Genomic DNA, 17,119 nt, shown 5'->3' with positions numbered 1-17,119 from the left:
TATTTATTTTTATACTTTCTAGATCTTCACCTCTAAGTCCTGGTCCACAAGTCCTATTTGAACAACCTAAAATCCACCAACTCCACAGTGCGGTTACTAAGAAGCCTTTGATCGATTGAATTATTGAAGACGCATCGAAATGGAATATACCACTTCTATAAATACGGCGTTTCGTGACTTAAACGTTTTATTGAACCCGCTTAGTTTCCCCAATCTTCCCAGTCTTCTAAATATAATAACCTCTTCCTACACAATATGAAAAAACATAGTCAAATCGGACGGTACCATCTGTGAGGGGGAGGGACCTTCCCCCAGCCGAGGATCAGAGGTGATGACATTCAGAGTTTCAGGCTGCAGACGCGATGAGGGCGCATCGCTTGGACTCCCAGCCTCTTCTGAAAGGAAAGGAACTGCTGCTCTAGGTTTGGGCTTTATATCCTTTCTTCTTCTTCGAAATTGCTGTAGTTATTTCGGCTGTCGTGTCGGTGAAGACACACAGACCATCACTGTTGCTGATGCTGGTTGGAAACAGGAGACTGATAAGAATCTTCCTTTAAGCGTTTAACTGTTTTAAACCTGCAGAGTATGGATATTTGCTGAATAATCACTATTGTTAAGAAGCATCTTTGCAATTTCGTTGGTTCTCTCTTATAATCATTATTCTTGTGATGTAAGTTTGTAATAATTACTTGTGTGTGTGTGTGTGTGTGTGTGTGTGTGTGTGTGTGTGTGGTGTGTGTGTGTGTGTGTGTGTGTGTGTGTGTGCGTATTTGTATTTATTATTAATATTAATATTACATGGGTATTTTTTGTCTTAGAAAGTTTTAAGCTGATTTATCTCCCGTGACCACCTATTTATTCTCCTGTTTTTAACAGACAAATTCAAAGGATATATTCAAATTATGTCTTGTATTCATGCATTGGGTAAAACTTTTTGCATTTTGATGGTTATTGTTAGATTTCTTGGAAAGCAGAGATGGTAAACTGACCAGTTTTTACAGAACTGTATGAACAGTGGCGAGATGACATATTTGATCCAGTGAAAGTTTGGGCTGATGACAGTCAGCCTGTAAATCTACTCAGAGTGTGTTGCACCTTGAGTCACACTTCCAGCAGACAATATGACAGTTAGACAATTAAAGACAACAGCCAGGGAAAAGTGCTAAAGGATGAGGAGCAGGGGCGTGAACAGTCAGAGCAGACGAGGAGCTGTGGCTCGGAGCTTTTTCATCTTTGCAGCCAATTACCGCAAATGTGTGATGGAGTTTGGGCTGCATTGTTACTTTGTTGCATAATGCTGCATGTCATAAACAGTTTCACAGGGAATTGGTGGTTGTGATTGACTGACCAGTTTTAGCTTAACAGACAGGTGTCATGCTTCACTGTGGTTTGGGGGATAAATGGATGAATGGTTGACTGAAAGGTTTCTGGAGCGGTTGGTGGGTAGCGGCTATCGATCCAGTGGCTGTGGAGAACACCCTGAATGGGATTGTGATGTGGGTCGCCGGCCAGTGATGAATCCTTCTGAGGGTTCCCCAGTGTGTGTGTGTGTGTGTGTGTGTGTGTGTGTGTGTGTGTGTGTGTGTGTGTGTTTGTGTGTTGATGTGGGTGAGTGATCACAGAACATCTTTGGAACTGGACATCCTTTACTTATGTTAAGAGATGAAGGAGATGGTGCAGCTGACACTTTTTCCACCCTTCCTCATCTCCTGTCTTATTTGTGTGTTTCTCTCTCTCTCACACACACACACACACACACACACAGTTAAGTAAACATAAAATCAATCTGTCATTTGTGAACAATTTGTTCAAAAGAAGGATTCCTTTTCATTTTGGTGTGTGAACAATCTGTCCTGAATCACTTTCATGGACAGATTGTTCTTTTCTCTCATCCCAGTGCTCCAGCACTTGCAAGTACAAGAAAACACCCACTGAGACTTATTTTGGATGTGAGTTTAGCTACTGGAAGAAAAACTTTTGTAAGCAATCGTCATAGACTTAATAGAAAAGAAATGGCACCTCCTCCATCTGTTGTTGAAGGAGAACTTCGGCCCAACTTTTGCTCATCACCATCTCCTGCTGCCAAATTTCCACTTAAATACCTGTAGAGTTCATTGTGGTGTTCTACTGATTCAAACACGGTAGAAACACAGCTAAAAACAATGTGAATGAGTACAGGAGTATAAATATAGCATCAAGGAAAGGAGACTATTATGACTGGAGTCCACGAGTAACAGAAGGTTGTTACTGTTGGTCACCACTGCTGGGACAGAACTCCCAAACATGAAGTAATCTTCTTTAAAATGCTCATAGAAATATATGCAACAAATATTAACCACACAACTGTGACAGAACGTTGTGTGGTTCTATGCTGCTGTGTAATATGATCCTGCTCCTTAAGGCAGGCTCTGGTGTGGAGGTGGTCCACTGTGACCCTGCTAGTACAACTCAACAGAGAGAAAGAATAGCAGGGAGTGTGTGTGTGTGTGTGTGTGTAGGCCTGACCAAAGGAAAAAAAACCCAGGGTTCTTATCTGACCTCTCCCGGGATGACCTTTCACCCTTTGAGACAATCTCTTTGTGTCTGCTGAGCCTGAGCCCCTGGGAGTGGATGTGTGTGTGGGAAGCAGTGAGTGTGTATAGCTGCATATGTTTGCGTGCATGCGTATGAGATGTATAGGCTGCACCCAAGTCTTACTCAAACATTGTTATCTGGGGCCACCTTTGACCTCCGTGGTCATGAGACACCCCCCAACTAAACCAGCCTTGTCCTCCGAAATCAAGAGCTCACTTTTGGGTTAGCATAATTAGCATATTATTAAGTGGTCACAAGAAATTAAATAAAGACAATCCAGAGCATAAAGATGCAGATTCTTTTTAGTCAGCAGGTAATCTACTTAATTACACATTTTATTAGATAGGGAAAAAAAGGGTCGCGTGGCATCTGCTGTGGATGCTGAAGAGGTGGAAAACAGTCCTAACTACAGTTTGGTATGTGTGAGGCTGTGTCACGAAGGGGTAATAAAGCCACAATAATGCCTCTCCCGCTCTCCCCCAGGGGTGAAAGAAAGACAGGGGGAGGGGGGATGAAAGTGTCCCTAACTTCCAGTGTTGAGTGGGGGGGGGATATAGGAAAAGATCTATAAAGCTAAATCAAAACTCAAAAAATGTCTTTTCTGTTGTGGTGCTGTTTCTACTTGTTGTGTTAAAGATTAAAGTCTATCATCCACGTCTTGTCCAGTGGAGCAGACCATGTCAGTTTGGTATTAAAAGGAAGTTTAAAGGCTGTTCTAGACTCTAGATACACACATACACACCCACACATACACAGCCTGGCTGTAAACAGACCAGTAGGCTCTTTGCTAGGTGTGATGACTTCCTGTCAGTGGCGTCTGTGTTATGACAGGACTTTTTGTCCTCCGCTGTCTCTCCATAAATCACCGGCGGGTCTTAAATGTCTACTGCGCCTCTTTTACATTTGAAAGTGTGGAAAGAGGAAGCAGCTGGAATGAGAAACAGAACGTGTTGAATTCCAAAACAGTGGCTCCAGCCTGCTGTAATGCTGCCTTTTGCACTTGATTTTGGCATATGTTAATGATGATGAGGCATTTTCAGGTGATTTTTTTTATTCAATCTTGTCGTCATCCAAACAAGGGCAGGTCACGTTTGAGTCACATTCCAGGTCACTGAGGATTTAGCACTATTGCCACAATCTTATTGATCAGGCAATAATATCCATCCATCCATATAGCTTGTCTTGATGTGAGTGACAGGAATAAACAATATTGTATGTTTGTATTGTATCTTTGTGGTTTATCTATGTCCAAAAGTGTTGATATATTGATGAATATAATCTGAGACATTCTGATTTACTCGTAATAACACGGTTCACCAGTGGTCATAAAAATGATCCTCTTGCACCCTTGTTCCAGTTCAAGAGATGTGTGCGTGTGTGTGTGTGTGTTGTGTGTGTGTGTGTGTGTGTGTGTGTGTGTGTGTGTGTGTGTGTGTGTGTGTGTGTGTGTGTGTGAGAAAGAGAGAGAGAATGAGAGAGAGAGAGAGAGAGTGAGACAGAGACAGAGATTGAAGGGATCACTTTTTCTCTAATCTTGTTATTCAGCTCCTCACTGTCCCACTCTGTTTTTTCAGAACCCCTTTAACCACCTATAAAACCACTACATGGAAACATTGTCAGTTTGACATCTGAAAGTGGGCTTCAGCCCTATTAATCATACATGTGTTGATCTCTGGCTCTCAGGTCGAGCCTCAGCTGTGAAAAAATAGACAGGAGCCTTTCTGTTGAAGCATATGTTGAACATGAGATAAGAAAAGGAGAAAAGCAGAGGGAAAGAGAGAGAGATGCTGGGAGAAAGAAAAGATGAAAACAGAGGAAGGGAGTCGCGTCTAGGTCAGAACGTCCTGACTCTGATTTTATGGCACGCTGTCTTGGCAGATACAGTCCACAAGTAACCAGTGTGTGTGTGCGTGTTTGTGTGTGTGTGTGTGTGTGTGTGGGGGGGGGTGCTCGCTGTAGAAGAATAACGCATTTGTTCTTTCAGGCTATAGTTTTATATGTTTTAAGTGTAACTTTAACAGTGCTAAAAAAGAGTGCTAGTATATTATGATAATAGCTAACAGGTGTAAATGCTCCGTATGTCAGGACACCAATGGGGAACTCTTATGCAGGCCAGATGCGGACCACTCGCTTTGAGGAAGTACTCCATAACTCCATTGAGGCGTCGCTGCGGTCGAATGTTGCTGTGCCTCCACCTGTATTCTCACAACTGTACCTGGAAATTGAGAAGTCACTGGCCCAGGATGGTGAGAGGGGGGTTGAGAACAGGCTCAGTCTAAACTTTCATCTTCAGATTTATCTGAGTTCCACTGAAACATTTTTTGTGCTGCGTATCCTCAAAAGGCCGCGCAGAAGTTGATGATGATGATGAGGATGCTTCAGAGGATACCAGCCCTCACATACCCTATCAGATGAAGCCCCCGCCTGAGGGATGCTGTACTACAGAGGGTTTGTATACATAGATGTGTAATCAGCATTAAATTCTCCACATAGTTTCAATGCATTCTTCTCTTAAATATTGCATCAGTAAATAATCAGTGAAAGACAGTAATCTGGCAGGAAGGGTAAGCCCCATTTGTACACACATTCAAGCCCTAATCTATTATCTCCTGTGCCTTTGCTCTGATTAAGCTCCTGTATGAATACATTCACACATTCAGTGGGGAAAGCTAACAAATGTTACATTCTCACACCACTTCGTAAAAATATTTTATTTCTTTGGCTCTCCACAGGGTTCTGTCAAGCAGGCAGAGACCTCCGCTTGTCCTCACTAGCATTAGACACTTTTGATGTGCCCCCTGGATTTCTGCTGGTGGGGGTCAAGTCCCACACTCTCCCTGAGGACCTGCTTGTGTGCACTGTGGACTGCCGCTTTCTACCAGATGAACGTGGGCATGATGCCCTGCTGGGTGAGGCAGCAGGGAAACACTGTGTCTGTTATTCCAACAACCATTCAGCAGCAATCCTTTAAGGCTTATGACAACACCGGTGACTTTCTGGATGAGTTTCCACTGTGAAAAAGGTCTTGTGTATATTTGTTGGTTCCAGGGTTCTCAGGGAACTGTGTGGGCTGTGGAGAGAAAGGCTTTCGCTATTTCACAGACTTTGCCAACCACATTAATCTAAAACTGAGCACCCAGCCCAAAAAACAAAAGCACTTGAAGTACCTTCTGTACCGGAACAATCAGAACGTGCTGGTCAAAGGAGCACCCATCTGCTGGAGGGGGCACGGTAAGAGAAGCTTCATCTGGAGTTATGGAAATAAAGAGAACTGCTAGGATGGAATGGTGGGGTTAACACAAATCTGCTCAATACAGTTTAGTCTTGAAACGCTGTGTTTTTGAACAAAGGTGTACAAATCTGACCAGTAATGAATGGGAAGCTGCAGTTGTACTGGCCTGAGCAGATAGGCAGGTAATAATGCCTTAAAGACAGGGGAAAGAGGAGCCTTAATAATGAACTCTCTCCAACTGTCATTGGTGCCTCAGGTTTTACTGTTTTCTTGATTTTGAATATACAAAAGCATCTGCAAATAGCTTTGTTGTTTTAGATACCAGGACAAAAAAGAATGGCTCCAGTCATGTCAGCTCAGACGAGCAGCCATCAAACATGCCACTCAATCACCCATCGCACACAACTGGCAGCCACACAGGTGACACACGCAGAAACACTGACCTTTTAGACATGTCCACTAGAACATCCCAAAATTGGGAGATATTTTGTTTGGGTAATACATTTGGACTCTGGTCCAACCAGATTATAGTGGTCTTGTCTATTTGGAGCTCTTAACTTTATTGACACTGTTGACACTTACTGGGTGCTGTAGGTCCAACTGGATACAAGGCCATGAGATTAAGGGAAATAAAGGCTATTTATTTAAGTTAATGTCATGAATAATATTGTGTTTTGCAAATAGGAGGATCCCATGTCGACTCAGCGGCTGGACCACAGGTTAATGATGCCCCCCAGTCCATCACAAATTGCAACCTTGCTGTTTCCTCCAATGTCCAACTACCTTTGAATCAGTCAGTAGCCAGGAGACCTTCAGTTACAGGTACACAGGAAAATGCTGCTCAGTAGAAGTCAGTTTGGATGATCAAAACCCACCATTACTCTTTCCCTGTTTCACAACGCAAAAAGGCCTCTTGTGTGTAGGTAAATGTTCAAACTGACACCAGTTTGAGTTTCTTTGTACACCAGGAAGGGAGAACCATGACCTGTAGGCACTTAAAAGTGTGTGTGTGTGTGTGTGTGTGTGTGTGTGCTATATAGGTGTCAGCCTGCTCCATTGTGTGTTAGGAGGGCTCCTTCTCCCTCTGTCTGCCACCTCTGTTATGCGGGGTTGTAAAAGTTCTCCTCCCTGTCTCGTCTTTTTTCTCTCTTTCTCACTGAATGAGAAGCTTCCTTCCTGCATGTCGTTGTTTTTCATGACCTTTTTAACAAGTGGACCTTTTATCTGTCTCCACGCTGCATTATAACAGGAGAGACCAGAGCGCTTCATGCATGACAACTGGTTTTATTACTGCATCTACTAAGTTGCAACCCTTCACACACAGTAAAATCACTTCATTCAGTAATTCATTTAGAAATGTAGCCAACTGAAATTATTAAATCTTTTAAAAGGCATAACAAATTAAAGCTTAAAAATGCAGAAAAGAAATGTGGCAACCGGTTATTGTTGGGTTTTTTTTATGGTCTTATTAATTAATTAATTAATTTCAGCACCACATTCAAATTCTGGACCTCCTAAAAAGAGGCACAAGGGCTGGTCACCCGAGTCAGCTGCCAACAGTGTGCCCGATGGCACCATGAAGACCCCAACATCTTCATCATCCCTACCAACACTATCGGTGTCCTCTGTCATCACAAATGGAGCCAGATCAGGTAAATTAATGGAGATTTTCAAGGGTGAATATTGAAACATGATGAAATGACGTGGTTTAAGGTTAGCCTTTTGTGTATGTGTGTGGGGGGGATGTCAGTGTGTGTTTCTGACTGTTTATTGATGTCTCCAGACGGTGCAGCGCCAGGAATCACAAGCACACCTTCTGCCCCAGGGCTGTCCGTAACAGTGCCTGATCAGCTGCTGCACACCTGCAGACTGCGACCTGTTATCTTCACAGGTCAGGCAGCCCCTCATTTTGTTGATGTTGCCTCTGACAATGGGACGTGCGCCCTGACAGATGTTATAAACCACAGATTAGATTATTTTGGCCTGCAACACGGCCAATTAACCAGTCCATCCCATCAACTATTGACTGGTTGGTGTCACCTGTAAGGACTGAACATTCTAAAGCAGGTTGGCAGGTGAGGTAACCACCAAGCAGATGATCCATCTGAATAAAGGTCAGAGGTCAGACCGCACCTGAGGCCATTTCAACCGTCTTACCTGCCCTTTATCCTCTTCCCTCCATGCTTTTAACCCTGTTTTGTGTCTCCTGCCAGGCTTAATGTTACAGGCCAGCATTTATTGCCTTTACTATTTTTTAGTATTCAGTATTAACAGCTGTACATTAATAAACAGTACTTTAAATTCTACCTGGAATTATCCAAAATGAACCTGCAGTATTCAACAATTCTAACAGAAAAGCTGCAGATGCCGAACAAGAGTATTCCCAGTTGCCTCATTGTGTTTATTTATGCTGTTCTTGTGCTTAACGCAGGTCATGGCACACTCCCTCAGCTGACTGGTAATGTCAGTGAGGTGCTTGTCAGTTCTCTCCTACAGAGCTGTTACCTCAGCTCACAGACACTCCCCAGAGTCTACCAGCACTACGGCCCCTCGCCCATTCAGCCACTCTCTGCTGAGATGCAGATTCTGCTTACAGTCTACTATCTTGTTCAGCTGGGTCAGTATAGAAGCCACAGATGGCTGCATTTGAATCCAGATTACGGTGGTTTTTATTTGTTTGTCTTTCACATATCTTCATCCTAGGGCCTGTACAGGTGCCTCTGATAGAGGACCTGGAGCAGATACTCATGAGGTCATGGAGAGAGTCTCATCTCAGTGAAATCAGACAGTATCAGCAGCCTCAACCTCCAACTACCCATGGGAGGCATTATGGAATAGAGGTGAGACGTATGTTTACACATCAAAACAACTCAATTAGGCAGTCATACATTTAAATAATGGAAAAAATTAACAATTTATTTTCTCCTCCCTGTAGATGCCTACCATCCTGCCTGGGTTTCCCCAGCATCTCCCTGTACCTCCTCAGAGCCAACAGCCCCTGACTCCCAGCCAGCTTCCATGGCTCGCTCAGCTGGCCACCTCATCCTGTGGAGAAGGTGTTGTGGTCCTGGGAGAACACATCAAATCTCTGGCTCGGGGCATTCAGCAAACATTTAACAGATTAATGGAGGGACAGCTTGAAAACACCAACTATGTGGTCATTATTGTCTCGTCACCAGGAGAGCAAACTCAGTCCTGTGTGATAGTCACAGGTGAGAGAAAAATAAAATCAGTGAGTGGCCAAAACACTAATGCTTGCTGTAATCAGACCTTTTCTCTCATCTCTTGTAGGTAAACACCAGTGTAGGGCATTGGCAGAAAGTATGTACTCTCCCATTGAAGGTCTGAGGGAAATCAGCCGCCAGCTCTCTACAGACATCACACAGGAACTTCTTCAGTACTGCAACTGTCTCGGAGATGGTGCGGCTGACATGTGCTGTATGTACACAATGCGTATCTACGTGCAGCACAGGTGAGTAAATGTACGTCTTTGTGGTCTTCAGATGGTGACATGGACTCTCTGCTGGATCTCGCTGCTGTGGACACAAAGGAACCATCTGCTTTATCCAGAAATAGTCCTAAAGACTCAAACATACATATTTCAAAAGACTTGTCAAGTCCTAAAGTGCAGTCGGCCAGTCTAAAAGACTCTTGTTCAGGTGAGAAACAGATGTTAGAATGGATGGCTTATGGTGCTAAAGAGGTTTTTCTGTCTAGGATTGTTGTGCTTATTGATAATTTTATCTCTCAAGTCTCTTCCTGAATCAGTTTCCATGTCTGCAGAGTATCTTGTAGAGTGGTGTGAGGTTCGGCCTATCCAGCTAGCAGTGGCCAGAAAGCTGCTGTCCCACGTTTGTGCCATAGCTGACAGCAGCACACAGAACCTGGATCTTGGCTCATTTGACAGGGTCAGCTTCCTCATTCTGGTTCCACCCTCTGAAGTCACATTTCAGCAGACCGTCCTCCACCTGTGGAGCTCAGGTTAGTTATATCTGTTTTTTTCGATTCTCTAGGGGAATCTGAGGATTCATTTTTCAGGTTTATATACTCAGATTGTATCTATGATCAGTCATTTTTGCTTCTGCAATTCAGGTGTTCTTGGAGGTTTAGACCAGGGTTGTGCGTCTAAACAGGAGGCTGAACGTTACGTTGTAAAGATGGATCATGGTGCTCAGGCTCGAATCGAAAGCCTCATCCATGAAGCTCACAGCAACTCCTACACACTCTACATTCTGGTCCATGACCATGCACACTGGGACATTCACAAGTACGTCTATCACTACCATGTTTCCTTTCTGAGTTTGCATCAGCAAGACAACCTGAAGTAATAACAAACCAAGTGTAATTGATCCTTTTGGTTTATCTTCAGTGCATCTTGCCGCAGCTCTGACAATGGTTTGGGTCTGGTGGACCAGCTATTAAACTCCGGACTGATCAGGGATGCTCCAAACATTCTTATCCTGCATGTTACCTCCTTCCCATTTGCCCTGCAGACTCAGTGCACCCGCATCAGTCCCTACAATGAAATTCACTGGCCCTCTGCATTCAGTAATGTAAGACAGAAGGCTGCAGTTTGTCTGACAGATAATTGTTCAGTATTAGCTCTACCATTGTGTGTTTGTGTGCCTAGGATGTTGACCTTTATCATGAGAGAACGCGGTACTTTGGTGTCTCCGAGCTTCTAGAGTCCACTCATTCTGGAAGCAGCTTGCCTTTGATGCGTTATGATTCCTCCTTTGAAAGCATGGCATCTGCGCTGGAAGAGAGGTAGCAGCAACACACACCCAGCTCAAAGAACACCACAGCAGTCACACAAGAAGAACCTTGTCATCTCACTCTCTTCCTCCAAGGTTTCTCATGCTGCATAGTGCTGTCATTCGCACGACCGTCTTGATCCAGCATTATTGTGTAGCTCTGATGGCCGTATCTGGCAGAATTGGTGACTCTGATCATCTCCATAAACACACCTCTGTGGAGACCTTGGAGATCACACAGTCACTGTTCACGGCTGCCCAGCAGTGCCCTTCACGTCATGGTCACATGGTGCTGCTGCGAATACCCTCCCCAGCTCTGGCTGAGTGGGCCTTCAGACAGCTGTGCAGAGTCCGGAGGCAGCTGGGACTGGAGCACAGTTTTGAAATCATATTGGGGAATCCAAACCAACCTCTGAATATTGGACAGAGCTTTGTTGATCAGATCAAGGTGAACATAAGCATTTTATAGGTGTTTCCAGAAGTTCTCAAATAGATAAAGAAACAGACACTGACTGAATGTTGAAAATGTGCTGTTTCAGAAATGGCTAAAAATCCAGGAAGCTGACTGGGTTCCTCGAACTTACCTGGAGCTGGAGGCGCTTCCCTGCATTTTGATCTTGTCTGGAGCTGAGCCGCTTGGAGAATCTTTGCCCAGGTCCTGGCACTAATTTGTTGATTATTTTGTCTATTATTTAAAAAAATGAACTAACAGTTTTCAAACCAGTGAATTAAACTTTTGTATCAGGAGAGACGTGCAATAATTTGATGATGTACTCTAATATGATTGTGTCTTCTTTATAACAATTTTAGAGCTAACCCTGATGCTAATATCATGTGTTCCATCCACAGGTCCCTGAAGCACTGTGATCTGAGAGTGATCAGCAGTTCGTACCTGCAGCGAACCAATCTTGAACAAGAGCTCGGCCTGGCTGCTTACCTGGTCAGGGCGGAGCCGCGGCTGCAGCATAATCCCAGTTCTGGAAGCGACACGTTGGAGAGTGATGCAGAGAAACTGAGCAGCACTGATAATGAGGAGGAAGAGGAGCAGAATGGTGAGAAGAGATGTGATTATTAACATTTAACATATATAAAGAGATTTTTGTGATTTATCTTTCTTTTTACTGATTTTGTGTCTAGATGACTCTCCTTTGTCATCCAGTCAGCAGCTTCAGTCGTGTTCAGATACTGGTGCTGCAGATGCTTCTACCACTGCCCCAAATGTCCTGAAAGGGACCGTAGACAATGTACAGTCACAAACACCACCTGCATCACAGTCTTTCCCACATCCAACACCTCCGGTGCACCAAACCCATCCTCACATGCACAGTTATTCCCAGGAGCAACCCACCTCCCAACTACCACCACAACCACCAGTGCAATGTAGGAATCAGACATCATCTCAAACAATAAGCTCCTTCCCTCAACAACAAACAGTTCCTCCTGGCCAGCCTCTTCTCCGGGCACCCAAAACCTCCTCTTTTGGATCTTTGTCCCCACAAGCCTCATCTCCTCATCGCAGCTGCTCCTGGGCAAGGGGAGTAAGACGGCCACCATCCGTGCTGCTTCCTCGCACCCTCTACAATGTTATCACGGCCAGCGACAGTAGTGGGCTTCCCAGATGCACTTCATTTCTGCCTCACATGTCCGTTGCATGGGCAAGTAGCTTCAGGTGAGGTCCTGCATGAAAAATGTTGGATTCTCTTTGCAATCCAGAATAAGCTCAACTATTCAACATCATCAATTGTTGCAATTTCCCAACTTGGGATCATTAATGTACATTCTATATGATGATGATGATGATATTGTTGATGTTTTTGGGGTCTAGACCATTGCTGAGTAAGATGATGACATGCACAGAACAGTCTCTGTACTATCGTCAGTGGACAGTACCACGCTCCTACCACATGGATAGTAACAATCGCACTGAAGGCCGGAGCGACAACTTTCACCCCCGCAGGCTGCTGCTTAGTGGACCCCCTCAGGTAGTATTCAGTCTCACTATAGTGTCGTGTTCATTTTTTCTTAGTTTATACTATTTGCATTGTTGTGTTCTGTTTATTTTTATGGCCAGGTGGGTAAGACAGGAGCTTATCTGCACTTCCTGGGTATTCTGTCTCGGATGCTTATCAGGCTGATGGAGGTGGACATCTATGATGAAGAAGAAACCAACTGCAGTTAGTACATGAGCAGCAGTGGCTGTTAACTTTACCTCCAAGCATATAGGTTTGGCTTTCACAAGGGCTGATGTTGGCAGCACATCAGTGACCTGCAGCAGTTGTTTGGGGGGTTTTTTGTGTGTTTTCTTGGTCAAAGTTGTGGAATCAGAAGAGACCCTCAACCTAACTCAACCTGTTGTTGAGCCTTTTTTATTCCATCAACACCTCCTATGTGGTCTCAGGTATTCTGAAGAGTCCTGTCTGTTGTTGCTTCTACTTCAAAATGTTTGAAAAATATTTGTTTCCAATGTGGACTTCCGATAACTTATTAACTTCTTTGTTACTGTTTTGACACCTCGTGTTTTGGAGGTTCTACTCTCTTTTCTGCTAACACAAGATGACGGGTTTGTGTCATTTATTATCTCTGTATGTTGTGCTTGTTGATGACTCCTGTTTACTCCTTGACCTTGTGTATATTTAGGTGTCCAACTGCAGGAAGTGCAGTACCACCCCCCAAATACTTCCTGGCCAAACCCAGAAATTATGAAGACAATTCCATTTGACTACACTGTCCATGACCCCAAATATGATGACATCAGCTCTGTCTATAACCCCGCATACAAACCTAATGATGAAGGTGGGCACAGCTTCAACCTACAGGAACCAATGAGATCAAATGCAGATTTCAACTGTCTTAAAATTTATGTTGATAAAATCTGTCACACATTATGAAACAGCATTATTTGTACTCGCAAAGGAAACCCTGTGTGCCAGGAGGAGGTGTTCCTGCGCAGGAGGACGTGCAGGATTAAGCTCTCCAAATACGCAGCTTACAATACTTACCATCACTGTGAACAGTGTCACCAGTACTTGGGCTTCAACCACAGGTACCAGGTGAGCCAAAAGGACAATGCAAACATAATTTGATGAAAGGTCAAGTCTGTTTTTGAATGGTTAATGGGTTCAGTGTCCTCTGTGTTCTTGATTTCAGATGTGTGAGTCTACGCTGCACACCTTCACGTTCACACATCTACTGCTGGGAGAAGAGATCCAGCTCTACTTTATCATTCCAAAGTCAAAAGAACGCTACTTTAGCTTCAACCAATCAGGAGGCCAGCTGGAGGGCATGCACCTTCCTCTTACCTCAGACCAGGTATGTCCTTAATTAGAGGACAAACACATCTTAAATATAACACTATGGCTTCTCTCTTGTTCTCTTTAGACACAGTTATTTTAATCATCGTTTTATATTATACAAAATATTTACCCCTTATCTCCACTAGGCAGTGCTGTAGGCCAACTTGCGCTTGCAGAACAGGTCACGTTTGTGTTTGCAAACATGTTTATGGTGGTTAAGGTTTTACTTCTGCTCATTCAGAGTCCAGACTGCATCAAGAGTCCAATCTTCACCCCGACCACTGGCCGTCACGAGCACGGTCTGTTTAACCTTTTCCATGCTTTGGATGGAGCCTCACATTTACACATCCTAGTGGTTAAAGAGTACGAGATGGCTGTCTATAAAAAATACTGGCCAAACCACATCATGCTGGTCCTGCCTTCTGTCTTCAATGGAGCTGGAATAGGTTTGTCCAAGTTACTACCATTAGGTAATAGATAAGTGATCATATAGACAATAATAACTGTTTTGTTACAGGTGCTGCCCACTTCCTGATTAAAGAACTTTCTTATCACAACCTGGAGATGGAGCGGAGTCGGCGTCTGGAAGGAGGGGGCCCAGCAGGTGATGTGTGGCCCTTCATCATTCTGGCTGACGACTCCTGTGTTATGTGGAATGTGGTGGACTTGGATACTCGCAAGTACTTACCAACACTTTACATACAACAGCTGAATGTCTTGGATGAAATACTGTCCTTTATGTATGTATACAATGTAATCTTTGCACTGAAGTGTTTTAACAGAGCTTCTTTTTGCTTTCTGCAACCTTTAGTGGCCCTGCAGAACAGGCCATCTCACTGAAACAGGTCCTGCTGCACATGGAGGGTTGTCCAGACCTGGCTCACTACGGACTCTGTGGAATCAGAAAATGGACCAGTCGCACCCTCACAGGTCAGTATATCACAATGTCGAACACTTTCTAATGTCAAGAACTGCGCTTAAAAAAAACCAGAGCTTTTAGTCTCCTCAAAAAGTTGGGTATTCTCACATCCCAGCTTATTACACCTAGAGAATATAGAAGATATGTAGGTAAAATAAACTGCTTAATGTGGGGAGTTAATTTGGGATTTGTTTGGTTGGTTCCAGGCAATAAACATAGGGAACCTTTCTCCAGAGGTCACCTGCATGACTTCCTTCTTCTCAATGTGGATCAAAGCCAGAATGTCCAGTATGACCAGAACCGCTTCAGCTGTCATGATGTGGACTTCGGCCTGAGGCTGCACAGTGCAGGCATGCTTGTCTGCCGGTTCAATGGCTTCAGTGTCATGAAAAAGCAGATTTCCATTGGAGGATACAGAACATTTGTTATCAAGACCAAGGTACATGAAGGAGACACATGGAAACCAAATGAATGAAATCACAGATGAAAAACAGAAAGGAGATTTTTTAAAAACAAGCTTGGAGCAACAGGAAACAGGAGACGTTCTGGCCCACATAACTACTTTACATGTGTGAAACATTTTTACAACATAACTGCAGTGAAGAATCGTTTCTGCACATCAAACATGAGTAAACAACTTGATAAGACCACAATGACACATGAGTGGTCCTAAAGGAAATAATCCACACAGATTTGTTGTCTAATCCACACAGATGTGTTGTGTATCACCAAGACAGCACATAAAAACAGAATATAATTGTTGCTTATTAATCAAATGTTTGAAATTGCTCCAGGTGTCAGATGATCCAGTTCCCACATCGGTGGGGCCCTCCCAGTACGTGTGTGCCCCTGACACCAAGCACCTTTTCCTGGCTACGCCAGCTCAGCTCCTCCTGGAGAAATACCTCCAACACACCAGCCAGAAGCTGTTTCCACTCAGCACCAGGAACTACACCCACCCTGTGCTGTCTGTTGACTGTTATCTCAACCTGGGACCAGAGGTTTCACACACACACACACACACACACACACACACACACACACACACACGCACGCACACACACACACACAAACACATATTTTCATTTTTCATTTGTATCTGAGATGATAATCATGATAATATGAAGCTGTTTGCCTGCAGGTGACGGTGTGTTTTGTGAGTTCCAGACCTCATTCTGTCAACATTAACACAACAGGGCTGCTCTTTAGTGGCCTTCTGCTCTCTTTCGCTGATTCCTTTGTGACTCCCGGGTTCCTCAAGAAGTTCTCTTTCCTCAAAGGTACTAAATCAGGCATATAGAAGGAGTATAGTCTAAAACAGTGTGGAAGTGTTCTGAGAAGCTCTGCCACTTCTGCCCCTCTGTAGGGGCCACTCTGTGTGTCATCAGTGCAGATCGAAGCTCCCTCAGGAAAACGGTGAGCAGGCTGGAGCTCGAGGAGGAGTGGAGGTTCAGGCTCAGCGATGAATTCCAGACAGCCAATGCCAAGGAGGACCGGCCACTCTTCTTTCTAACGGGGAAACACATTTGACAAACTGATACAGAATCACTGTTCACGTGAAAAACAGCCTGTTTGATTTTTACTAACATCAGTGAGACCAACTGGAAACCCAAATGGAACATAAAAAACTTTACAATTTTATTGTATAATAAAACAGAAATTATAGGAAACTACAAAAATATTCAAATAATGTATGTTTGAAGTGGCCTTTGATGAATCTTGATGTTGATACTTAACAGGAGGATTTCTCACCACTGCTTGAAACATTTAAAGAAGCTTTTACACTTTTTAACAAATTCTGTAACACTTTTCACTTAACATTTTTACAAAAGTCATTGGGTGGGGGTCACTGTAGCTTTCTCTTAGTGTCCTGCACATTTGTTTTCAATGCAAAGAGCACAAGACGTGCTAAAAAGAGACCAACAAGCATGTGTGCAATGGTAGCCGATGTTTGGCAGCAGATAGTCTGGGGCTGTGGGATCACCTTAGTGGGGGAGTTTTTACATCCACAATACGGACAGAAGAGTTTCAGAGAGCTACGCTTTTTAGTATGTATGAAAAGTACTTAAGAATTTTAAAGAATCGTTTGTAGTTTTGGTGTAATGAAAAAAAGTGTTGCTTTTTCAGTGTATAAATGTACAGACATTTTGCAAGGGTCCTTTCATGTGTTTTCTTTTCCAAACCAAGTTTTTAAATAATCCTCAAAGATTATGACTCTTTGTCCATCCTGGATGTTCTGTTCCAATCAACTGACTGTTATCAAGACTGTATCTAGATGCTGTACAGAACTCCTGAGTCTGTTCAAGCAGTGTAATGTTTCTGGTGATAGATAAACAGTGAAAGAGAA

At 43.7% G+C, this 17,119-nt stretch overlaps 1 protein-coding gene across 2 annotated transcripts; it reads left to right on the top strand.

The window, feature by feature from the left end:
- The first annotated feature begins 300 nt into the window (after positions 1-300).
- Positions 301-17,119, top strand: greb1 (growth regulating estrogen receptor binding 1). 2 transcript variants are annotated; one of them, XM_057025155.1, is made up of 34 exons: positions 301-422; positions 4,660-4,820; positions 4,918-5,022; positions 5,307-5,483; positions 5,623-5,805; positions 6,125-6,226; positions 6,491-6,628; positions 7,297-7,458; positions 7,590-7,697; positions 8,238-8,423; positions 8,510-8,646; positions 8,742-9,018; positions 9,098-9,226; positions 9,310-9,465; positions 9,590-9,787; positions 9,899-10,073; positions 10,176-10,359; positions 10,437-10,573; positions 10,657-11,008; positions 11,100-11,215; positions 11,410-11,612; positions 11,698-12,229; positions 12,386-12,542; positions 12,632-12,734; positions 13,198-13,353; positions 13,474-13,610; positions 13,708-13,869; positions 14,095-14,299; positions 14,371-14,533; positions 14,665-14,783; positions 14,979-15,211; positions 15,567-15,773; positions 15,914-16,052; positions 16,139-17,119. In XM_057025155.1, the coding sequence occupies exons 2-34, from the start codon at positions 4,667-4,669 to the stop codon at positions 16,300-16,302; spliced, it is 5,856 nt and encodes a 1,951-aa protein (XP_056881135.1). In that variant the 5' UTR covers positions 301-422; positions 4,660-4,666; the 3' UTR covers positions 16,303-17,119. The 2 variants fall into 2 exon arrangements, with proteins under 2 accessions (XP_056881135.1, XP_056881136.1); XM_057025156.1 differs by lacking the exon at positions 6,125-6,226.

Source organism: Takifugu flavidus, chromosome 2 (assembly GCF_003711565.1).
Source record: "Takifugu flavidus isolate HTHZ2018 chromosome 2, ASM371156v2, whole genome shotgun sequence".
Taxonomy (NCBI): Eukaryota; Metazoa; Chordata; class Actinopteri; order Tetraodontiformes; family Tetraodontidae; genus Takifugu; species Takifugu flavidus.
Note: the sequence above shows the minus strand (reverse complement) of the source record. Positions and strands in the feature narration are given on the sequence as shown.